This window comes from Oncorhynchus clarkii, chromosome 12 (genome assembly GCF_045791955.1).
Source record: "Oncorhynchus clarkii lewisi isolate Uvic-CL-2024 chromosome 12, UVic_Ocla_1.0, whole genome shotgun sequence".
Taxonomy (NCBI): Eukaryota; Metazoa; Chordata; class Actinopteri; order Salmoniformes; family Salmonidae; genus Oncorhynchus; species Oncorhynchus clarkii.
In genome coordinates, this window is record NC_092158.1 from 64,521,945 (window position 1) to 64,545,246 (window position 23,302).

The 23,302-nt window shown below is 41.9% G+C and overlaps 5 protein-coding genes across 9 annotated transcripts; 2 read left to right on the forward strand and 3 right to left on the reverse strand.

Annotated features, from left to right (window-relative positions):
* Positions 1-31: 31 nt before the first annotated feature.
* LOC139421037 (6-phosphogluconolactonase) lies at positions 32-6,576 on the reverse strand. Of its 5 annotated transcripts, none has more exons than XM_071171527.1 (6): positions 6,459-6,576; positions 4,812-5,080; positions 3,931-4,038; positions 3,445-3,546; positions 1,202-1,342; positions 32-916 (listed from the first exon to the last, which is right to left on the reverse strand). In XM_071171527.1, the coding sequence occupies exons 2-6, from the start codon at positions 5,073-5,075 to the stop codon at positions 770-772; spliced, it is 762 nt and encodes a 253-aa protein (XP_071027628.1). In that variant the 5' UTR covers positions 5,076-5,080; positions 6,459-6,576; the 3' UTR covers positions 32-769. The 5 variants fall into 5 exon arrangements, with proteins under 5 accessions (XP_071027628.1, XP_071027627.1, XP_071027630.1 ...); XM_071171526.1 differs by lacking the exon at positions 6,459-6,576 and adding an exon at positions 5,528-5,736 and having other exon boundaries at positions 57-916; XM_071171529.1 differs by lacking the exon at positions 6,459-6,576 and adding an exon at positions 5,620-5,723 and having other exon boundaries at positions 57-916.
* LOC139421036 (uncharacterized) lies at positions 6,156-8,366 on the forward strand. Its single transcript, XM_071171524.1, has 4 exons — positions 6,156-6,626; positions 6,976-7,063; positions 7,158-7,266; positions 7,517-8,366. The coding sequence occupies exons 1-4, from the start codon at positions 6,304-6,306 to the stop codon at positions 8,245-8,247; spliced, it is 1,251 nt and encodes a 416-aa protein (XP_071027625.1). The 5' UTR covers positions 6,156-6,303; the 3' UTR covers positions 8,248-8,366.
* Positions 8,367-9,244: 878 nt separating this feature from the next.
* Positions 9,245-15,733, forward strand: LOC139421031 (zinc finger protein 24-like). The gene is made up of 4 exons (XM_071171511.1): positions 9,245-9,664; positions 11,819-11,958; positions 12,279-12,384; positions 14,564-15,733. The coding sequence occupies exons 1-4, from the start codon at positions 9,364-9,366 to the stop codon at positions 15,190-15,192; spliced, it is 1,176 nt and encodes a 391-aa protein (XP_071027612.1). The 5' UTR covers positions 9,245-9,363; the 3' UTR covers positions 15,193-15,733.
* Positions 15,734-15,854: 121 nt separating this feature from the next.
* Positions 15,855-19,131, reverse strand: LOC139421027 (zinc finger protein 649-like). Its single transcript, XM_071171502.1, has 4 exons — positions 18,703-19,131; positions 18,392-18,504; positions 18,003-18,108; positions 15,855-17,767 (listed from the first exon to the last, which is right to left on the reverse strand). The coding sequence occupies exons 1-4, from the start codon at positions 18,956-18,958 to the stop codon at positions 16,821-16,823; spliced, it is 1,422 nt and encodes a 473-aa protein (XP_071027603.1). The 5' UTR covers positions 18,959-19,131; the 3' UTR covers positions 15,855-16,820.
* Positions 19,132-19,411: 280 nt separating this feature from the next.
* Positions 19,412-23,194, reverse strand: LOC139421039 (peroxisomal membrane protein PMP34-like). Its single transcript, XM_071171532.1, has 5 exons — positions 23,134-23,194; positions 22,844-22,915; positions 22,176-22,271; positions 20,804-20,889; positions 19,412-20,502 (listed from the first exon to the last, which is right to left on the reverse strand). Exons 2-5 carry the CDS (start codon positions 22,844-22,846, stop codon positions 20,352-20,354), a joined length of 336 nt encoding a protein of 111 aa, XP_071027633.1. The 5' UTR covers positions 22,847-22,915; positions 23,134-23,194; the 3' UTR covers positions 19,412-20,351.
* Positions 23,195-23,302: the final 108 nt, after the last annotated feature.

The following is a 23,302-nucleotide window of genomic DNA, read 5'->3' on the forward strand; positions in this document are numbered from 1 at the left end:
GGGATGGGCCTAAATTACACAGTGGTTGTTACAATGTAACTGCAAGTTTATTATGACATTGAATAATATTTTTTTGCATGTGGAAACTACTACGAATTGAGCAAATTATTTGTTTTACCTTTATTCATCAGTTCTTAATGTTAATATTGATAATTCTGTACAAATCTTTATTTTCATCATTGTACCCTTTAGCTAAGAAGGGCATGTGCCATTTCAGTTTATCATCAAAATCCTACATTTTTTGGTTAGACAGAAATGCATGCCCAAAATGTTATCGCCCACTTTGATAGTCAAATGCAAAGTCGAACTTTAAAGTACAGAGGTCAACAGATTAGTAACAAAGTAAACACTGGTCCCATATGGAGACTTTCTGAATGAGCTAGTTGGAATCCCAAACAGTTCCACGAGCTTGTACACACTAAAGTTTTCATGAAATCAGAACCCTGAAACTTTAATAGTAAACCTATTTGTATTATTATGACGTTACACTGTTTGATCTGGAATGAATCATCCAGCAACTACTTCAAATGGTTTTCCCATCATGATACATACACTCAGCACAGCTCTACAACTGATGTGTTAACAATCCAATATTTTTCCTATTCATTCATTCACTTACTTACATCCCATTTTCATGATATGTAGGTTTTAATCTCACGCCTAAAACATAACACCGTCAAATAGAAACAGGAATGTTCAGTGATATCCTGTACATTTTTCTCTGTGGATGTTGAGTTTTTCAATTCCTTTTTGTCCTTCTCTTTGGTCTTTAGAGTTTTGCTGCAGAGCCTGGTCTCTCCACCTGGAGTGTCAAGGAGGCAGCGGCTGGTTCATCTATGAGCCAGAACAGCTCACCGTGGCTGGGGACCACTCTGGCTGCAGGTAGTGCCGGGCCTTCCCCACCCTCCAGCACTTGCTGTGGGAGACCAAAACAGAAACTCACAAGTTGAAAGGAAACGCTCACTTGTAGTAGTGTTATCAACAACCACAGAAATGCTCTCAATCCATTACTGTTGTACAGTGACAATTATTTTTGTGATTTCTTTTATTTTTTATAACAGTAAATGACAGGTAAACAATAAATACAAATAAACCAAATCAAGTCTTCATAGTGACATTACTTGATTCTTAATAGGTTAGGATCAGAGTGAGATATTATTGCATCAGAGAGGATGCCAGTTTGGAGGATAGGATACAGTACCTTTAGCACTGGTGCTTTGCTGCCCCCTGTTGACACAAAGACCACACAGCGGGCTAAGTTCACCATGGGAAATGTCATGGTCACACGTTGTGGTGGGGGCTTGGGCGAGTCACCGATTGGGGCCACAATTTTCTGGGTTTCCTACAAGAGGGGTAAACCCAAAACACAAGAACAGTCCATACATAGCCAGTGGAGTGACTAAAACAACACATGCATGACAGGTGTAACCGTGTGTATAAACTAACACATTAAAAAAAACACAGTACTGGACAGAACCAGACCTAAATTAACTGAAAGGAAGTATCTTCTGATAGGCTAATTGACATCATTTGATTCAATTGGAGGTGTACCTGTGGATGTATTTCAAGGCCTACCTACAAACTTAGTGCCTCTTTGCTTGACATCATGGGAAAATCTAAAGAAATCAGCCAAGACCTCAGAAACAAAATTGTAGACCTCCACAAGTCTGGTTCATCCTTGGGAGCAATTTTCAAACGCCTGAAGGTACCACGTTCATCTGAACAAACAATAGTATGCAAGTATAAACACCATGGGCTCACGCAGCCATCATACTGCTCAGGAAGGAGACGTGTTCTGTATCCTAGAGATGAACGTACTTTTTACTTGGAGCCACTGCTCCAAAACTGCCATAAAAAAAGCCAGACTACGGCTTGTAACTGCACATGGGGACAAAGATTGTACTTTTTGGAGAAATGTCCTCTGGTCTGATGAAACAAAAATAGAACTGTTTGGCCATAATGACCATCGTTATGTTTGGAAGAAAAAGGGGGAGGCTTGCAAGCCGAAGAACCCCATCCAACCGTGAAGCACGGGGGTGGCAGCATCATGTTGTGGGGGTGCTTTGCTGCAGGAGGGACTGGTGCACTTCACAAAATAGATGGCATCATGAGGTAGGAAAATTATGTGGATATATTGAAGCAACATCACAAGACATCAGTCAGGAAGTTAAAGCTTGGTTTCAAATGGGTCTTCCAAATGGACAATGACCCCAAGCATACTTCCAAAGTTGTGGCAAAATGGCTTAAGGACAACAAAGTCAAGGTATTGGAGTGGCCATCACAAAGCCCTGACCTCAATCCTATAGAAAATTTGAGGGGCAGAATTGAAAAAGTGTGTGCGAGCAAGGAGACCAACAAACCTGACTCAGTTACACCAGCTCTGTCAGGAGGAATGGGCCACAATTCACCCAACTTATCGTGGGAAGCTTGTGGAAGGCTACCCAAAATGTTTGACCCAAGTTAAACAATTTAAAGGCAATGCTACCAAATACTAATTGAATGTATGTAAACTTCTGACCCACTGGGAATGTGATGAAAGAAATAAAAACTGAAATTAATCACTCTACTATTATTCTGACATTTCACATTACAATAAGTGGTGATCCTAACTAACCTTAGGGGATTTTTACTAGGATTAAATGTCCGGAATTGTGAAAAACTGAGTTTAAATGTATTTGGCTAAGGTGTATATAAACTTTCGACTTCAACCGTATCTATAAGTGTCGTTAAAAGACATTCTAATTATGATAGACTGAAGGGTGGGTTTCCAGGGGGATTTATAAAATGGGCTGGTGAATGGGTGTGAGATTTTCTAATATTGTTAAAAGCCCCATATGTCAGTCTGACAGTAATTTGTGATCATGTATTCATGGCTTTGCACGACAATACATTTTGTTTCTGTCAACATGAACGCCTTCCCTTACATGTGTTAAACATAAATATTTGTATTCAACTAACTGTAGAGGGCTTATGGCTAATTTCCAGTTCAAATCACATGAAACTGGAAGAGGGCTGCTTCTGACATGTATGCTGAGGGTTTTCTGTTCTCCCATAACAGATGACAGTTATTAAGCAACGCCTTTTTTAACGTTTTTTTTTTAACCCTCTTGGAGAACAGATGGAACGTCATGATCTGATCATCACAAGACCACATGGTTAAAAAAGAAGAAGTATCAGTAACATTGACGTAAATAGTTATCCCGTTTTAGCTCCTTCGATACCAGAATTACAACCTAGTGAGTGATATAGGCGGGGTTCCAGGTCGTCTGAGAAGATTGCTTTATCATAGAACATGCTAAACACTTCTCCAGGAGTTGTGAGATTTGATCATCTGTGCAACGCGACTGCAAAAAAAAAAAAAAAAAAGACAACCTGGGAGTCAACATGGAACAAGGCTACAGTGCAATAAAGATGACCTGTAACTGGGGCGTAGACTGTGCTCACCTCCAGCAGGGGATGGTCTGGGAAGAGGGAACAGGTGTGTCCATCAGGCCCCATGCCCAACAGCAACAGATCAAACACAGGGATATCCTCCTTCGGGAAGGCCTATATGTACATGTGAGACAAAATAATTAAAAGGTAGACTTAGTCGAAATGACGTTGCCATGAGCAGCACCGGAGATATTGAGGTGAGCGAGACGCAACACTTCGCTCACACACAGTATCTGCACGGGTTCCCTTCACGCTGTTCACAGCGTGGTAGACAGGGCACCAAAACAGCAGAGAAGTCAAGTATTGCGCTTCAACGCTCTTAGTTGTTGTTGGAAATTGACCAACTATGCTGTTTACTTTTTGCATCTACGTCCAATCGCTGAGTCTACGTTTCATACCAAAATAGACTATAATATCTCAGTGTTTCATGTCATAACTTTTCTTTGTTTCGTAAACATACAAGTGATAAATTCACTGTGTGTGTATGTGGGTGTGTACCTCCTTCAATTTGCGGGCATAATCCTCAGCACACTCCTGTACAGATAAAGAAGGGTCAATCGCCAGGACCCCACTGTCTGGGATGTTGATTTTGGAGAACAACTGATTCTGTTGACAAAAACAAAACATGATTGAATATAAAGAGTTAGGATGAATATAAGTGTATAAGTGAAGGTTTTAATAAAAACTAGATAAAGGTAAATGCCCCCGAATTAAATACGTGTGCTTGCAGAAAAATACAGACATCGTAGGATAAGAATATGCACATACACTGACTGTACAAAACATTAGGAACACCTTCCTAACATTGAGATGCACCCCCTTTTTCCCCTCTGAACAGCCTAAATTTGTCGGGGAATGGACTCTACAAGGTTTCGAAAGCGTTCCACAGGGATGCTGGCCCATGTTGACTACAATACTTCCCATAGTTGTGTCAAGTTGGCTGGATGTCCTTTGGGTGGTGGACCATATTTGATACACACAGGAAACTGTTGAGCGTGAAAAACAATGCCGTGTTGCAGTTCTTGACACAAATTTAAACCGGTGCACCTGGTACCATACCCTGTTCAAAGGCACTTAAATATTTTGTCTTGCCCACTAACCCTCTGAATGGCACACATACTGCACACAATCCATGTCTCAATTGTCCCTGTCTCCTACCCTTCATCTAAACTGATTGAAGTGGATTTAACAATTGACATCAATCAGGGATCATATCCTTCACCTGGTCAGTCTGTCATGGAAATAACACGTATTCCTAATATTTTGTACATTCATTGTATATTAATTGTCGTCTTTCGTGCATAGCAGGTTTACAGTAAACTGATTTTAATATATGCAGCTGCAGAAGCGAAGACCAGTAAACTGTGAGATTATGTTACCTTGTACAGTCCATAGGTACTCTCTCCATCGTTGAAGGGAACCAGCCTCTCATCACAGAACCCTGCTAGCCAGTGGCTGCAGTCCAGGTCTGGCAGGGCAGGCAGCTCCTTGCTGAGCATGGACACCAGGCTGCCCCCTGAGAGGCCCAGGGAGAACCGGCCATGGTCCAACAGGGCCTTGTCTGCCCGAGATGCTACCAGGTGAGCCAGAGCTGGACCAAGCTCTGCTGCTGAGGGGAATACCACTACTCTTCTGCCTGACATCCTGACTGGAATAGAAAAAGGGGGGAAAAGAAGGTTGAGGTAACATAAAATCGTTTATTGTATAACCAGTGATGCACTTCGTATACCAGCAAGGAGGAAGTGTCACTGTCAATACACCACATTGTTTTACAATTCACCATGATATTGCAGAATTTCCCCAATTCAAGAGAAGCGTGCCAGCTACCAATAAATATAACAAAAAAAGGCAAGAGTGGACTGGTCTATAATAATAATGATGGTGGTGAGTAGTCTTCGGGGAAATTCACATCTCACTGTAGCCCGAATGTGACTACGCTTTACATTGCCCGTACATCAGACTAAGTTCAAATGTAACTAAGTTCAATTGAACTTTCTGGCTTGTAAAGAAACTTTCCAAGTTTTTGCAGTGCTTAGTTTCAGGCTGTGTAACCAGAAAACTAATATAACAGTCGTATTTATCAGCATAATCTCACTGTTGCACGTTAAATGTCCATGGTGCATGTAAGAGAGCTCTGCAGTGCCATTGATAGCTTGCATCTCAATCTGGAGAGTAGGTGAAGCTCACCAGATCCAGACAGGTATCAAATTCAAACTATTAGCTCTAATAAAGCGTGTGAAAAAGCAACATTTTACTCAAAGTTAATCTTGTAGAATTACCTTCTCTTTTTTTGTCGGCGAACGCAATTTTGCCACTCGCATCACTTCCTGAAACTATTCCTCCACTAGCCAATCAAATATCCAGGACCGCCCTGTTATGTTGAATTCTGGTAATTGTAGTGATTGTGGTTGGCATAAATGCTGTGTGTGTTATGTGCACTGTCTTTGGATTTAAGCCTAAGAACTGTCTTTAGTACACTCTAATCGTTTTTGATGATCTGGATTGTATACGATATTAGATGTAATTCAACTAACTGATAATTAACAGTATAGTAACAGGCTATGTACTACGTATAATAATTGAACCCCCTTTACGCGATATAGCTATGGTAGTTATTAAATGAAAATGTTCTACAATTATTCTCCCAAATGCTTTTTAGATGCAAAGTTGCCACTTCTCTTTGCGGTGATCCTTTGTGATTTCCCCTCCGATCCTGTAGATGGAACCATGCGTCTTGGTTGTGTACATGTTTGTACAAAGAACTCGAGGCACACATTGTTAAATACAACAAACTAAATATTTGACAGCTCGTTGAAAGTAATACATACAGTTATCGGCAGATTTGAGTTTTATATAAATACGTTTGCCAAAATGTCGACAGCCTTTTGTTTTCAAGCACAGCTCGTTTCTGTCATGGACGCGTTATCAAAAACAGCAGTTTCAGAAATAAGCAAACTAGTCGACATCGAATCAAAGGTTTTAAAATTAGAAATAACGCGCGGTCGGAATGAAATAGCAACACTTACAGAGAAACTGCAGCTGATGGAGAATTTGTTTTGGGTCGGCGGGGGGCACAGGCAGGACGCAACGGCAGATACACGCACGAAAACGCCAACAAGACTGAGAGATGGTTCAATGAACGATTATTGCGAAAGACCTCAGTCTGAGCCCAAAATAGCTGCAATCAAAAAAAGGTTTGCAAAGTTGACCCTTTTGAATATTCTATGGGCAGGTAATGTACTTTGTGTGTGTGAATAGATCTGGGTCAAAGACGTGTGCTGTGTTTGAGTCCCAAAAGTGCACATTTCTAATTTGCTATAGTTTTTGACCCAGGTCTGGATTATACTGGCCACAAATAATAGCTATTAGAATGATTCTGCATGAAACCCTGTGCTTGCTCTTTGGGTTTAGGCTGGGTAACTGTAAAGCAGTTCTTGATAAATGCTGATGTAAAAAGGATTTTATTAAATACTTGATTTATTGATTGAACCCAACCCTTTTCATCTGGCAGAATTTAATCTATTTGTTTTCTTGTATGCTTAGTGAGAGTTCCTGGGAAAATATTTGTCCTCCCCAAGAGATGCACGTCATCCATCAGGTTGAAGATGGTGCTCTTGTTTTGGAAACAGTGGTACGTTAACTGTCATTCCTTCTGTCAAGTAGCCTTACATTAATGTCCTTCTAGTTACCATGTATTTGCTAAGCTGTTGTTATTTACCCTAAAGCCTACCACAGTGGTGAGAGACCAGCCAGAGTTGATTGTGATCAAGGAGGAACCTTCAGAGGTGGACATATGGGGTAGTGGGCCAAAGACCGAGCTCATAAATGAAAATGGTGAGTGTTGATGGGTTAAAAATCACATGAGGGCCTGGGTGCCAAATAGTACACTGTCAAGGAGGACAGTGACTTGTATTGGCATTGCTGAACAGTTGGGTAACCTAGAAGGTTGGGTAATATAGTGCAATAATGCAATAGGCAAAATGCAGAAGCATCGGCTTGTCTTGTGTAACTGAATATAAAGGTTGAACTGTTTAATTATGTTCTAAAATATATACTTATACATTCCTTCCTGTGTCACAAACAGGAGCAGCAAGATCACTTGATACAGATGTTGGTTGTCTCGATGTGCTTCAGCATTGTCCAGACAGCTCAGACAACCACCCTATACTTACTGAGAGCCAAGTGAACCACAGCACTCAGCCCTTATCCGGAGTGCAATCGGAGGACCTGGACACGCATTGGACGCCACCTGCATGTTCACAGAGCCAGGATGTGCAGCAGATCACACTTGCTGCACAGAGAAGCTCCATAACTGGAAACAGCTCTGGTGGTATAACAAATGTGCCCTCTCAGAGTTTCAATGTGGCAAAGTCAAACATGAAGATCCACAGCCTGAAAACATCAGGAGCTAAAAGATTTGGCTGTATGCAATGTGGCAAGAACTTCAGGTGTTCTAGTCAGCTGGAAATACACCAGCGAAGTCACACTGGAGAGAAACCGTACCGATGCACGCTGTGTGGAAAGAGATACGCACAGAAAGGGCATCTTTATACCCACCAACGCACACACACCGGAGAAAAGCCATATCGCTGCCTCGACTGTGGCAAGAGCTTCATTCAAAAATGCACTCTCGATATGCACCAACGTACCCACACCGGAGAAAAACCTTATGTTTGTGTGAAATGTGGGAAGGGATTTACTAAAAACTGTAACCTTAAGAAACACATGGGTGTACATACAGAGTTTAGCATGCATGTTTACAGTGAGTCCAGTTTACAAGAGGACAGATGGACAAATAGACCTCAGCCGTACTAGTACCAACCATAGGCCTACAGCCTCTGCAGTGGATTTGCTGGACTTCAGCCATTCAAAGTTTTCCTCATAGGATATTAGTCTTTGCTTTTCAGAAAAAATAAAGCTGTCCTATTTTTCAACATTTGCCAGGTCTCTATTTTGCTCTCTGTCAATTTTATTTTATTCAAATGTAACCTTTATTTAACTAGGCAAGTCAGTTTAAGAACAAATTCTTATTTACAATGACGGCCAAACCCGGACGACGCTGGGCCAATTGTGCGCCGCCCTATGGGACTCCAAATCACGGCCGGATGTGATACAGCCGTGATATCGTTTTCCTCATTTGAAATAGGTGTTGGAGGTGAAATATTGCCGTGAAAGTAACAGCTGACCGCTAAGGGTCTAGTTTTTTACATTGGATCTAAACATTACCGCATTGGATTGTGGGATATTTGACCGTAATCCATGAATTAAAGCGCAACAACATGTGTTGTGACCTTTACTTTCTGGATTTACGGTAAAGTATCCCAGAATTCAAAGCGGTAATGTTTAGATTCATGAGCGAGGTCTATTCAGAAATATTTTTGAGAAGATGGGAAACTCCTTCGCATTCGTTTTACAGAGCCCATTGTCTACGCTGCTCATGCGTTGTCAATGAGCCGCGCGGTGCATTCCGGTCGATTCTGGGACAAGGAGAGCTCTCCTTCAAGGAGTGAATGGGAGTCAATTGGGCTAGGTCTAAACCCCCAACATTATCATGAATTTCGACAAGTACTACATTAAAAATATTTTCGGAGATGTGAGATAGTTAACTTATCTGTAATATCGTATAGCTTTTGCATCGTACTTTCGAGGAAAATAGGCATACCCCGACTTTGAGAAGGGATTGCGTGACGATCAGTTTAGCAACCGCGTGACGCAGCATGACAACTTAAACGCGATTGGTCAAAAGTCTGATGGGTGAGGCTTTATACATTCGCAGTTCTTTGCCCAATGAGATTCCTATCTCGTAATTTAGCTTATCCCTGGTCTATTTCAGCTAGCTAGCCACCCAATCAATGTCTATTATTATTCCATTTTATTAATATCGCCAGCCTATCATACACGTTGGACTTAGTTTCTTTTTAAAACAAAACCATGAATACGATGATAAACCGGGGAAGTTTTCAGACCCAGTTAGCTTCCATTATGGAAATGCTAAGCAAAGCTGCTGTGGTTGAAATCGGTAAACTTGTCGACGAGTGCTCGACCGTTCTCCGTTCTGAAATATCCCAGCACATGAATGAGAACGAGGCATTAAAGAAGAAATGTTATCTGCTAGAGATTGAATTAAAGACGGTAAAACTCCATGAGCGTAAAAGGGTCATTGCCAACCGTTGTCAGAATGGAGTTCAGGTCTCGGGGCAAATATTTACGCATCGAGCAACAGAGAACCGAGGTGAGCATTTTTAGACGGTAACGTTAGCTAGCTTGCTACTGTAGCCGATTAAAAATACATTCCACGATCTACGAGTTAAGACTGGTGTGGGCAGACTTTAGATACAACTAGTGATTTCACCACCCAACGAATAACCCGCAATTAGCTGCACACATTGTTCTGTGTAATTGCGGGCTATTCTTTGGGTGATGTAAACAGTACATTGTTAGTTTTTGATAACTTTTTATGTGACATCGGCCAAACAGCCAAATAACGTTACTCCATCTAAACGTGACTCAATTCTCACTTGCGGTACAGTTCTAGAAACATGAAACCCTCTACTTTCACATTACATTAAAAAAACATTTCACATACGCAAACACAGTTGCAGGCGACATGTTTGTGGCGTCCATCTTCCGTTTACACAAAGGTGTTCGTAGACGCAGATGGCTAACGTTAATTAGCACAGGTACGCCTCTGTCTTCCAGTTGTTTTCCGTAAACGAGCGCTGTAACATGGACATTTGTCCGTGTGGTAATTTAACCGTTTGTTAAACTTCTTCTCAACATTCAACATCATAGTCCCCTCCAAGCTCAGGACCCTGGAACGAAACACCTCCCTCAGCAACTGGATCCTGGACTTCTTGACGGGCCGCCCCCAGGTGGTGAGGGTAGGCAACAACACATCTGCCACACTGACCATCAACACCGAGGCCCCTCTAGGTTGTGTGCTTAGTCCCCTCCTGTTCACCCTCAACTGCGTGGCTGCGGACGACTCCAACACCATCAAGTTTTCTGACAACATGATGGTGGTAGGACTGATGACTGAGGCAGCCTATAGGGAGGAGGTCAGAGACCTGGCAATGTGGTGCCAGCACAGCAACCTCCCCCTCAACGTCAGCAAGAGAAAGGAGCTGATCGTGGACTACAGGAACAGAGGGGCGAGCATGTCCACATCGATGGGGCAGTGGTGGAGAGGGTTGAGAGCTTCAAATTTCTCAGTGTCCACATCACTAAGGAATTAACATGGTCTGCTCATTTATGAAGAGGGCATGCCAGCACCTCTTTCCCCAGGAGGCTGAAAAGATTTGGCCTGGGCCCTCAGATCCTCAAAGTTCTAAAGGTGCACCATTAAGAGGGTCTTGACTGGCAGCATCAACGCTTGGTACGGCAACTGCAAGGCACCTGACCGCAAGGCGCTACAGAGGGTGGTGAGTGCGGCCCAGTACATCACTGAGGCCGAGCTCCCTGCCATCGAGGACCTCTACACCAGGCAGTGTCAGAGGAAGAACCAAAAAATTGTCCGATGCCAGCTACCCAAGCGATATAGACTGTTTTCTGCTGCCGCATGGCAAGTGGTACCAGTGCACCAAGTCTGAAACCAACAAGACTTCTAAATAGCTAATCAAATGGCTACCCGGACTACCTGCAGTGACCCTTTTTTGTACCAACTCTCTTGCACCGACTCTATGCACACATTGGACTCTACCCACACACACTTTCACACTCACCACATACGCTGCTGCCACGGTTTATTATCTATCCCGTTGCCTAGTCACTTTACCCCTACCTATATGTACATAGCTACCTTAATTACGTTGTTAATTACGCACATCGAATCAGTACTGGTATTCACTGTATATAGCCATGTTATTTTTTACAAGTTATTCACTGTGTAGTTAGTTATTCCTTGTATCACTATTTTGCATTTTGGAAAAGGACTCGTAAGCAAGCATTTCACTATTTGTCTACCCCGGTTTATGACTTCATGTCAAATACTTTTGGATTTGATATGACAATCTCCTCTTTGCCCACAAAGCTGCTATTCATCTTGCCTGTAGACAACTCTGCAAGCATGTATGTACTTCCAAAAACGGTCTAAATAAAAATGTATAAGGAACTGGACATTTTTTTTTATGTATTGTTTTTGACCAGAAGAGCTACCTATTGGCACCTCTTTTTTTTTTCTGTTGCTTGTCAATTTTTATTTAGACCTTTTTTGGAAGTACATCCTGGGCGTAACAGCAGTAAAGCGCGATAGTTGCTGCAAGGCAGGCATATTTGGTGAGTAACTTATTTTAATGTTATAACGCTTGCAGAGCTGTTTACTGGGAAGATGAATGGCGGCTGGTTCAGCCACAGTCAGTATATTCATGATAGACGTTCCCATTTTCAGAGAAGCAGTCTGCCCCCGCGATAGAGAGTGTCTTTGGTAAGGACTGGTGCATGGATCTATGGAGAGATGGGGAGTCAATCCCTCAGGATAAAGAGACAACAATTGGATCGGCCATCTTGGGCGATGATGGGGTCACTCAGGTCAGATTTATTAATATCCTTGAATGGTGCATCTCTGCTAGCCAGGCTGTCCCAATTTTCTCCCTCCCCTGAACTTAGTCCTACCCATTTGATGTTTGCAGATCTGTAATGTTAAAGACCGAGCAATGTGGTGGAAGCTGAGTGTTTATACCTATCCAGAGTTCAGATCAAAGGGTTAGGGCCTAGGGAAAGGGTTAAGGAGTGAATTGGGACTGGAAAGGCTTATACTCTTGGATCACAATGAAGGTTACAAAGGTGCTTCTGTTACATTCAGAATAAAAAAAGAAGGATAATAACGGTCTCTCACCTGTCTTGTGTAGGCAATAGACTTGGAGGACAATGAGCCTGACTTGGTGTTTATCAAAGAAGAGCTGTTTGAGGATCAGCCAGTGGACCAGCAGAGGGGACATGCAAGCAACAGAAAAAGTATGTGTGTCGTGATCATTGAAATTCAGGACAGCTCATTCATATGTAAAATAAATGACATCCTTTCATGAAGGAAGGATGCAAGTTGCAATTGTAAGTCTCTGGATAAGAGTTGTATGCTACTATGACTTGTTAAGGAACTAGGGCTGTGGCGGTGATGACATCTTGTCAGCCTGTTATTGTCATGTGAAAGACAGCTGGTCTCACGGTAATTGACTGTTAATTAACATAAATACTTTTAGCATCTCCAGGCTCCACTCGTACAAGCCTCTGATGCGTGCCTTTGGAATGTCTGCATTTTCAAAAGTTGAATAAATCAATTGAGTATACACCGCAATCACAAATTCATTATTTTAGGCAGGTCTGAAGAAATGTTATGATATGAAGAATTGATTTCAGAAGAACAGAATGAGTTGGCCAACTGTATGTTATCTGGCTAGGCTTGTTCATTTAGCAGACAAGATATGCTTATAAGATCTGTGCCATTATTTTATATTATATTTTTTTATATTAAGAAGAATATAATTGAAGTTACCTGAATAAAATAGAGTGGATGTGCGCATATGAAGTTGCTATGTTGAGTGTAAAATGGATAATAATTACCGCTCAGGAAGGAGACACGTTCTGTCTCCTAGAAATTACCGTACTTTGGTGCGAAAAGTGCAAATAAATCACAGAACAACAGCAAAGAACCTTGTGAAGATGCTGGAGGAAAGAGGTACAAAAGTATCTATATCCACAGTAAAACGAGTCCTATATTGACATAATCAACTAGCCTACCTGGTTAAATAAAGGTGAAAAAATATATATATAAAAAAATAAAAAAAACCTGAAAGGCCGTTCAGCAAGGAAGAAGCCACTGTTCTAAAACCACCATAAAAAAGCCAGACTACGGTTTGGAACTGCACTTGGGGACAAAGATAGTCGTTTTTGGAGAAATGTCCTCTGGTCTGATGAAACAAAAATAGAACTGTTTGGCCATAATTACCATCGTTATGTTTGGAGGAAAAAGGGGAGGCTTGCAAGCCGGAGAACACCCATCCCAACCGTGAAGCACAGGGGTGGCAGCGTCTTGTTGTGGGGGTGCTTTGCTGCAGGAGGGACTGGTGCACTTCACAAAATAGATGGCATCATGAGGTAGGAAAATTGTGTGGATATATTGAAGCAACATCACAAGACATCAGTCAGGAAGTTAAAGCTTGGTTGCAAAAGGGTCTTCCAAATGGACAATGACCCCAAGCATACTTCCAAAGTTGTGGCAAAATAGCTTAAGGACAACAAAGTCAAGGTATTGGAGTGGCTATCACAAAGTTCTGACCTCAACCATATAGAACGTTTGTGGGCAGAACTGAAAAAGCGTGTGTGAGCAAGGAGGACTACAAACCTGACTCAGTTACACCAGCTCTGTCAGGAGGAATGGGCCGGAATGGGACAAAATTCACCTAACTTATTGTGGGAAGCTTGTGGAAGGCTACCTGAAACGTTTGACCCAAGTTAAACAATTTGAAGGCAATGCTACCAAATGCTAATTGAGTGTATGTAAACTTCTGACCCACTGGGAATGTGATGAAATTCTGATATTCTACATTCTTAAAATAAAGTGGTGATCCTAACTGACCTAAGACCGGGGAGTTTTACTAGAATTAAATGTCAGGAATTGTGAAAAACTGAGAACATGTATTTGGCTATGTAAACTTCAGACTTCAACTGTATCTGTCGATGTTCCCTTGCCATCCATGTGTAATATGTGGTAGACTATGTATTGTATAACGGCACAATCTTTTCTTCGGGCTTGGCCTCATATGGCCTTATGCATACAGGTGTTTTGAATTAATAATTTCCTTGTTAGGCTTTGAAACATCCACAATGACCATGTTTTCCACTGTTTCAACCTATTGATCAATTTAAAGAAAAGTTCAATCTGTTTTAAAAGCACATACTGTTTTGATGTTTGATTTGACTGCATTTGCATTGTCAGTGGTTAGAGCCTTGAGTACCAGACCATTAGGACCTGATGAGTTAGCGAGTTGGGTACTACTAATTTTACTGCAGTCGTGACTCATGACTGCCGGTGTGGCAGTAATACGGTCACTGCAACAGCCCTATATGGGACTGGTTATTGAATTGTTTCACAGCTGTGGTGCTGGTATTGAGATTTGTTTTCATTTGTACTGTACAGGGAGCGTAGCTGTGGAAGATGCTCCAGCAGTAGAGCGAGCAGCTGCCAGTCAACTTCACCTATACAAGGGGGACTTGAACACATACCCTGCAGGCAGCCAACAGGTACAGCCTGACACAGAGCAGCCCACATCCATTGAGAGCCTCATGGAAGATCCCACTCTGGCTGGTCTGGTTGACCACACAGCAGTGCCTGGCCCTGACACAGCCGATGGGATGTACATGGACTATCCTCCACGCAACACATACGCACCAAGAAACCGGCCAAGCCACCAGCAGGGAACTGGAAAAGACCTGAAGCAGCAGTTTGACTGTTTGTTTTGTGGGAAGAGCTTTGGTTATTTGAGCTATTTGAAAGTCCACATCAGACGCCACTCTGGAGAGAAACCGTTTGGCTGCACCGTTTGCGGGAAGCGCTTTGCTCAGAAGACGTACCTGAAGCTGCATCAGCGTACACACTCTGGGGAGAAACCTTACAGTTGTACAGAGTGTGGGAAGAGTTTCTCTCAGAAGAGCTCGTTGAATGTCCACCTCCGGAGTCACACCGGGGAGAAGCCTTATAGCTGTGTCGACTGTGGGAAGAGCTACACCTATAAACACGGTTTTAACACACACCAATGTTTCAATTAATTTGATTTTTAATTTACATTTCAACCTTGTTTTGAAAACTGGCAACTGAAACATCTTTAGCCGTATTGTAATCATGGTGGTTTTCGGTAGGCAGATTTTTTTTTTTAGTTAACATTTTTGCGCTACTGTGTGCCCTAATGAACATGATCAAGCTGTTACTCTTCACTACATGGCAGAGAACTGTTCCATTCAAGTTCACTCTGCTCTGTCTGTAGGATTGCACACAAACACTGCCTTGTTGTCCCACAATTGGCAAGAGACTAGATGCCCCACTGTTAGATGAATAGACATTTTTGAAATATCTCTAAAGACATGTACTGTTTGTGTTAAACAGTGGTGGTCCTGATACCAGTTGTTTGTGCTACTGTGAAGAATGTCAGTGTAGTAGACCGGTCATGGAAACATGTGCCAAATAATGATCTGTAATGAATTAAATGGGTACAGTAATACATTTACTTATTTGTACTCACATTACATTTGTATTCCATATGTTATAAAAATGTAAACATGGCAATGATTAAATGATTGAAATGGCATACCATTAATGGTGTTTTAATTATGAAACCAAACTAAGTTTACAGTAGATTAATATATTCCAGAAAAACAATGCTTCCATGATTGTGTCAGTTATGTACAAAACAAGTATAAAATGCACTGCTGGGAACAGAACTTGAAAACATCCATTTAATGATATCTTATGTCATTTGTACCAACGTATAGAGGACAATGCAGATACAGTGCCATCCTGCATCAAACATTGGCAGGTTAATTCCTTGAGCCTAAAATATAGAACAGGCTAGTGGTAGGTAAACATTACAGTACTTATGAATTGTGCAATACTCATGCGCCACGTTCTTTGCAAAATAAAACTTCAATTTACTTTTATTGTAGGTAATTCATAACATGTTAGTGTTGTAGCGAATTCAGACAAATAAAGCCTACAACATACCTTAGTGTATTTGGGGGGGGGGGGGGGGGACTCCCAGGTCCAGCGTCCAGATCCAAACCCCTTGACAAGGTTGCTAGGTGACGTGTTAAGGTCGCTCCAATATTGTGAAGTATGACATACACTAGACAGTATTTGGTTCTCCAGTTTGAGCAGAGCAGGCACACAATCCTTTAAAGGGGCAATCAGCGGTTCAGATAGAGGCCTCCCCACCCTTTTCGGTAAAAAGCTGAGGGCTGGGCCTGGAGAAATCTAGGCTAACAGCTCAAATTTATAGAGCTATCGATGCAAGGACTGACCATCAAAATGATAGTTTTATCCATGTTTTGAGGCTATTTAGGGTGGCAGCCTAGTCATTAAGAGTGTTGCCCTATTAAACGAAAGGTCACTGGATCGAATGCCAGAGCTGACAAGGTGAAAAATCTGTCGATGTGCCCTTGATCAAGGCACTTAACCCTAATTGCTCCTGTAAGTCGCTCTGGATAAGAGCGTCTGCTAAATAACAAATGTGTTTACTTTGTTTATGTTGGGTTCTGATGGGGTACAACAGTTCAACTAACCTCATGATGCATTAAGTTATATTCTTCAACAATAAATGAGTACATAATAAAGTCCCAAAATAGATGTAGCAACTGCAGCTTGCCCCTTTAAGTCAAGAGTATTGCAATCAACCAAAAATACTTCATTTATTTTTATGAACAGTCATGTGTGTTTGGAGCAGTTGCTGATTGACGAAAGACAACTGACACTTAGAACATTTGTGCACTTCAGCCTTCTTTTTCTTATTATCTTCCTTTTGACCGTGAGCTTTGGCCAAGTGCTGAGTGAGGTATACTTTCTGGGTGAAACCAATTTCGCATGTGAGGCATTTGTACGGTTTCTCACCAGTGTGAAGGCGCATGTGACATTTCAGATTGCCCTTCTGTGTGAATCCTCTCCCGCAGACAGTGCACGTGTGGGGTCTCTCTCCCGTGTGCACCAGGTGGTGTATCCTCAGGCTTGACGGACAGCTGAAAGACTTGCCGCAGTAATGGCAAAAGTACTTTGAGCTGTTCGAGGCCAGATAATCGGGAGCAACACACTTATGTTTTTTGAGCTGAGTTTTCCCAGGATAACAGTTCTTACACACACTGCAGTACAGCGATTTGTGAGATTTCATATGCATCGTCAGATGGTTCTGCCGCAAGAAAGTCTTCTTACAAATCACACAACTTAACTTGTTTGTGTCGGATTTACTATGGGAGTGCAAGTTAAACCTATTAAAGTAACTGAAAGTCTTAGTCTTCCCAGCAGTCTTTCTAGCTTTGCTTTTTGACTTTGCTAAAGACTTCTTTGCATACGTTGGCTTTGTGATGTGTTCATCTTGTCCTTCGTTGGGCAACAGCTCGGTATCGTCTGGTAGGAACTCATTCGTCTCATCGTCCTCAATGGGAAATACATGTTCGCCATATTCCTCCTCCACTCCGTCGATGGATATGAAACGTAAAGTGTGTCCTGTGGAGACATCCGTAGTTGACATCTCCAGTACCTGTTTATCCCGTCTCCCTGGCCTGTCCTGGCGGAAGGAATCAAAGGATGGATACACGTTGGAGGGCCCTTCTCTTCCATTGTCCAATAAGTCGTCATCTCCTGAAGCAACAGAGAAAATACAAAAAGAAGAATACACATACGAGTTGTGGCTTCGATTGCCTGTCCACCTATTCATGAAAAACAATGTCCAACCTCCACAATGACCAATTAAGAGAGGGTCACTGTCTTATAACTGTGCATGTCATCAAAAGTATACAGTTAAACCTATGCGATTTAGCACTACACCAGCCAGGCAATTCAAACATCTCATATGTCAAAACCTCTAACAACTTACCGTCTAAAATTATTGTTGGTCTTTCCTGTTGGTCTCTGCTGTTTATGATTTCCACCTCAAAATCCTCCTCTTTAACGTCAGCTTGGCCTGAAGGCACCCCTGTTGACTATGAGAATAAGACAAATATTTTTAGAGCCACTTGAAAAATGTAGACACTAAATAACAAAATGCATTGAAGGAATAAGACTTCTAAACATGACAGAAGGGGTAAGTGTCAATAATGTAGGGGAGCCTCTGATTCACTCATTTCAAAGAGCTGGGCATCTGACAGCATGTCCTCTGGTAAGTCCTCTGAGTCCTCCACAATCCTGCCTAGTGCTTTCTCATATCAGTGCAGATGAAGAACAGCGGATGAGGCAAGGGAAACTGTCCTCAGTCTACTCACTCACTTCGGCAATGTGTTGCGGACTGTTCTCTGTGCTGTAGGGATCCCCATGGTTCCATAGATCAAGGCACCATTCCTTCCCAAATATTCCTTCGATGGTGGGGGACCCGTTTAGCCCTGGAAGAGAATGCAGAACTGAATTGGCACTTGGGAATATTGTGTCAAACACATTGAAAACAGTGGCCCCTATAGGACGAATAGACTAAAAGGGAAAGGAATGAAGACTATAAAATCCCCATTCTGCATGCATTCTTGTCAACACAACATGCATCCTCCTCCTTGTCATGGATGCATTATCAAAAGACCACAACATACCTCTGTCTATTCTGGTGATAGTTTCACCAGTTTGAACACCAACAGAGCGATAGTTTCCAGCCAGCTTGGGAGCTGTGCTTTTCACAATTGTCAGTTCACTTTCCAGATTATGCAATTTATCAATGAGAGCCTCATTTTCTAAAGAAATTCCTGCGTATTCGTCGTCAACCAGTTTGCACACATGAGCCATTGCGGTTCTAGACAGTATTTCCATGATGGAGGACAGTTGTGTGTGAAAAGAAGCGCGTTTAGACATGGCTCTGCGTTATTGTCCAAACACCGTTTGAATTGATATTAAAGTTGTTCAAACTAACCAAATATCTCGTAAATTTCGAACACAAAAAGCCTACCTAACCCAGCTGCTGAACAGAATCTAACTGGGAACAAAAACAAGAGGCGATGGAAATTCAATTTCCGGCCGACGCAAACGTATGACGTGAAACAGATTAAAATAGCATACATGTGGATAAAAATATGCTTTGTTAACTCGAACAATTTTATAGTTAAACGGAATACATACCAATAATTTGATTAAACATATAGCACCGTAGTAAACGCTACATTTTAAACCTTTATTATTCTGTGGGGCTGTGACCCCATCTACTGGTCCAGAATTATATTACTGTAAAAGAAAAAAAAAACGCTCCACATCAGTAACAGGAAGTACGCAAATAAGAGGAAAAACAGATTTTTAAAAAGACAATCTGAAAATGACAGGGAATGCATATGGTCAAAAAAAAGCTAAAATGTACTTATTTGAGAAGCAACACTTTATTTCTACCTTTCTGAGAATCTGAAATGTTGGTGAATTATCCATCCATGACATTGTGCTGTACAAAAATGCATTTAATTACATTCCTTAATTATGCTATACGTTTGTCAGAGAGACAGTTAATGACACAATGAAAAAATGTCTCCGTGATTTGACAAGAGCAACAATGCATCACTAAATATGTTGTGGATTTAGTTAAGCAGCTAATCTTAGAAGAACATAGAAAGTACAAAATGGTGAAATCCACATGAGTCTGAGGAACAAGTGGTGTCTACTTACACAAAATTGGCAGTTACATAAAAATAAATAGACAAAAAACCTGGGACAAGGAGAGCCCGGTCATGGCTAGAAGTGATACAGCTTTTGTCAAATGAACGTCAGATTTGGCTTTTCGTAGCAGGTTAGGAGAATTTACGCAGCAGATTAGGAGAATTACGGTTAGGAAAAGGGTTTGGGTTATTGATGCTAATTTGGGGATTTTGAGCTAGCGCCCAATTGACTCCCATTCACTGTTTGAAGGAGAGCTCTTCTTGTCCCAGAGTTGCCCAGAATGCACCGCGTGGACCAAGTGATTGGTCGACAGTCTTCTGGGTGAAGCGTTACACATTCCCCCATTCATTGCCCAATGGGACTGCTGTCTCATCCTTTCTCTAATATCTCTGGTACAGTCTCAGTTCAATCCCTTCCCCTCCCTTTGGCCCTAACCCTTTGACACTTGCATATATGTAAGATAGAAGCAATATGGTGAAAGATTTACCCCTAGCTACACTGCTTATACCTATCCAGACCCTTTAGACATGCCAACATTGAGGGGTTAGGGCTACGGGGGGGGAAATAGGGAGAAATATGGGATCGGATGTCTGATGTAACAGATAGGCTAGTGGCTGGACGCAGGCCTCTTCACTCCCATGACCCTGAAAGTGCTGCTGGCAATCTTCTCGTAGAGCAGGAACATGAGGGCAGCAGTCAGGACAGTCTGTAGGAGTTTAGCTTCCAGGCCTTTGAACAGGCCCAGCATGCCATACTTCCTAATGGCGGGAGAGAGTGTTGAAAAACAGAATATGTAGGAGATGAAGGCATTGGCTGCGTTCCAGGTAGTCTTAATTGCAATGGTGCTGCACATATGATCAGATCTCACAGCGCCTGGAGAAGTGTTTGACATCTCAGGAAACACATGAATATGGTATAAGAATCCTCTGAGATGCACAGCACGACGGCAATAAGACAACCTGGAACGCAACCACGGACTAAGTCTGGGTGTGGTAGCAGTCATGGTGCTTGGTAAATAAAATGTTGAAATAAGGTAGGCAGGTGTGTGTGTGGACCAACCTCACTCTATTGATCAGCAGGTGCATCACACTTCTCAGGCTGTTGACAAGTGGCGATCCGCCTGTGTGCTGCGTGTGTTGACCAAACTGAGAACGAGATGCAGATAACGAGCAGTGAAATTAACACACGGAGAGCTTACTCCACTAGAATAACACTAAACATTGGGACAGCCCAATGTTTCACAGCAGAGCACTAAAACGCAACCTCCAAACTGGCGGACACACTCATACACAGTCACAGGACAGACAGACAGCCCTCACGAAAGAGTACAACAGAATTACTACACGGAACCTATTTGTGCATTAGCGGCAATGCAGAGACTTGTAGGGATTGTGTAGTGAACGTGTAGTTTACAAACTACTCAAGATACACAAGTAGATTTTTGTGGTGCTCGGTAGGAAAACAGTAGTGTCTCCACTAGTAATCAGGTAGAGAGTTTTACTACTTGATGTTGGTAGCCGAGCTGTTTGCTAGCACCATTGAAATGTAGCTATATAGCCCCTGTTTTCGGCATGCGAGTTAATAAGAAGGTGCGTTTGTATGCAGATGTACAGTATGTTCATACTGGTATACTTACCCATTCTACTTACCTCTTTTGCCCTGTTACCAAGGAGGCCCTCGACATAAGAAGACCGGAGGCCATTGTTGGTAAGATTAATATTGTTTCTCAAATATTTATTTGTTTGTCTTATGTGACTTCTGTTAGCAGAGGCTTGACAATGGCTTATAATTGTTTGTTTCTTGTACTTGTCTTTATATTCTAAATATAGATAAGGATGAACAAAAAGTGTAAATATCTAATTTAATATGTAATTAATGTAATATTTCTGCTATTACATTTGTAGAAACATTTCTTGTTTGATGATATAACTACATGTGCACTAGTCTAGTAGAGACACAGTAGTGACACAAGAAGATGTCAATAGCGATTTTGAATAGGCAAACAGTTGTAAATGTGTCAGTCTTCATTTGTAATTCAAAAGGGTTTATGTGGGAAATGAAAAGGTATCAGGAGCAAATCAGTACTGACACAACACTACACACTGAATGTGTAGGCATTAAGTAGTAATTCAATAGTGAACATGTAGGAATTGTGGTAGGATGTGTAGGTTTTAAGTAATAGATACCCAAAAGCTCAGTAGTTACACAGTAACTAGGAAATACGTAGTGTTCACAAGTCTTGAAACGCCTCATTTTATCACTCATTACTACTTGAATAACTACAGAAATCACTACTGGTTTAATACACATCTGAAACAAATATCAAAACCAGGTTTTGTGTATATCTTGGGTAGAAGTGATTCAGTAGTACCTTTTCATGAGGAACATTCACACAAACACACGCATGCCCACATACACACACTGTTCTTACCCTCAGGATGGACTGTACAGTCTGTAGTGGGTATGTGACTGTGGTGGCCACTGCTTTGGCTATGGCACCAATCAGAAAGACCTCAAGAGACAACAGCTAGAAAAATGGACAGAAACAGTATCAGGATCAGTTAGTTCCAGAATAAATAGGGTTGGGCAGGTATATAATACAGCATACCAGGGTATTTTTATATATTGGAGGTATGACTTCCAATACAATGGAAATGTTTGTTAATGTCAATATTTGTACTTTTTAAATCAATATTTTGAATCAAGATGTGTACGGATGCTTATTTATAAAACCCTCTTAGGCCTCACTCCCCCCTATCTGAGATATCTACTGCAGCCCTCATCCTCCACATACAACACCCTTTCTGACAGTCACATTCTGTTAAAGGTCCCCAAAGCACACACACCCCTGGGTCGCTCCTCTTTTCAGTTTGCTGCAGCTAGCGACTGGAACGAGCTGCAAAAAAAACTCAAACTGGACAGTTTTATCTCTATCTCTTCATTCAAAGACTCAATCACGGACACTCTTACTGACAGTTGTGGCTGCTTTGTGTGATGTATTGTTGTCTCAACCTTCTTGACCTTTGTGCCGTTGTCTGTGCCCAATAATGTTTGTACCATGTTTTGTGTTTCCACCATGTTGTTGTCATGTGTTCCTACCATGCTGTGTTTTTATGGGGAATGTCCCGTTCCACAGGGCCCCCACACCTTCAATGATCTGCACCAAGGCATCTGAGGGGAGGAGAGAGGGACACTGTTTACCCTAGAGACAATCTGACATAGTGACAAATAAACCAGACTAGGACAACAGTAGTACAATGTGTGTTTGAAAGTCTCTCTCTCTCTCTCCCTCTCCCTCTCTCTCCTTGTCCCCAGAGAGCCAGACATTTATATTGGCACACATCTACAACTTTATCTGTTTCCAACACTCATACTGCAGCTGCCTTTACCCCATGATGCCTGAGTAGTTAGTGGGACGGAGGTCTGCATTGCGGAACTTTGTCCCCTGAAGCTTGAGTCGTGTGTTGACCACCCACAGCGGAGTGGTCATAAGCACGTTCACTACACCTGCAGAGAGATGGGGAGAGAGAAAGTGTTACGTTTTAATAACTTGGTAAG

Bases quoted from the DNA above. Each gene is read 5' to 3' on its own strand.
- LOC139421027 (XM_071171502.1), bottom strand. From the start codon at position 18,958: ATGTCTAAACGCGCTTCTTTTCACACACAACTGTCCTCCATCATGGAA. The intron at 18,505-18,702 runs GTATGTTGTGGT...ATTCTCTTCCAG, and splicing joins TATCACCAGAATAGACAGAG to GGCTAAACGGGTCCCCCACC. The intron at 17,768-18,002 runs GTAAGTTGTTAG...CTGTTGCTTCAG, and splicing joins ACCAACAATAATTTTAGACG to GAGATGACGACTTATTGGAC.
- LOC139421031 (XM_071171511.1), top strand. From the start codon at position 9,364: ATGAATACGATGATAAACCGGGGAAGTTTTCAGACCCAGTTAGCTTCC. The intron at 9,665-11,818 runs GTGAGCATTTTT...TCCCATTTTCAG, and splicing joins TCGAGCAACAGAGAACCGAG to AGAAGCAGTCTGCCCCCGCG. The intron at 12,385-14,563 runs GTATGTGTGTCG...TGTACTGTACAG, and splicing joins ACATGCAAGCAACAGAAAAA to GGAGCGTAGCTGTGGAAGAT.
- LOC139421036 (XM_071171524.1), top strand. From the start codon at position 6,304: ATGTCGACAGCCTTTTGTTTTCAAGCACAGCTCGTTTCTGTCATGGAC. The intron at 6,627-6,975 runs GTTTGCAAAGTT...TTGTATGCTTAG, and splicing joins ATAGCTGCAATCAAAAAAAG to TGAGAGTTCCTGGGAAAATA. The intron at 7,064-7,157 runs GTACGTTAACTG...TTTACCCTAAAG, and splicing joins CTCTTGTTTTGGAAACAGTG to CCTACCACAGTGGTGAGAGA.
- LOC139421039 (XM_071171532.1), bottom strand. The intron at 20,890-22,175 runs GTAAGAACAGTG...TCTCGTTCTCAG, and splicing joins CTGTACAGTCCATCCTGAGG to TTTGGTCAACACACGCAGCA. The intron at 20,503-20,803 runs GTTGGTCCACAC...TCCCGCCATTAG, and splicing joins CTGCTGATCAATAGAGTGAG to GAAGTATGGCATGCTGGGCC.
- LOC139421037 (XM_071171526.1), bottom strand. From the start codon at position 5,591: ATGCAAGCTATCAATGGCACTGCAGAGCTCTCTTACATGCACCATGGA. The intron at 4,039-4,811 runs GTAACATAATCT...TTTTGTCAACAG, and splicing joins GTACCTATGGACTGTACAAG to AATCAGTTGTTCTCCAAAAT. The intron at 3,547-3,930 runs GTACACACCCAC...ATGTACATATAG, and splicing joins ATGCCCGCAAATTGAAGGAG to GCCTTCCCGAAGGAGGATAT.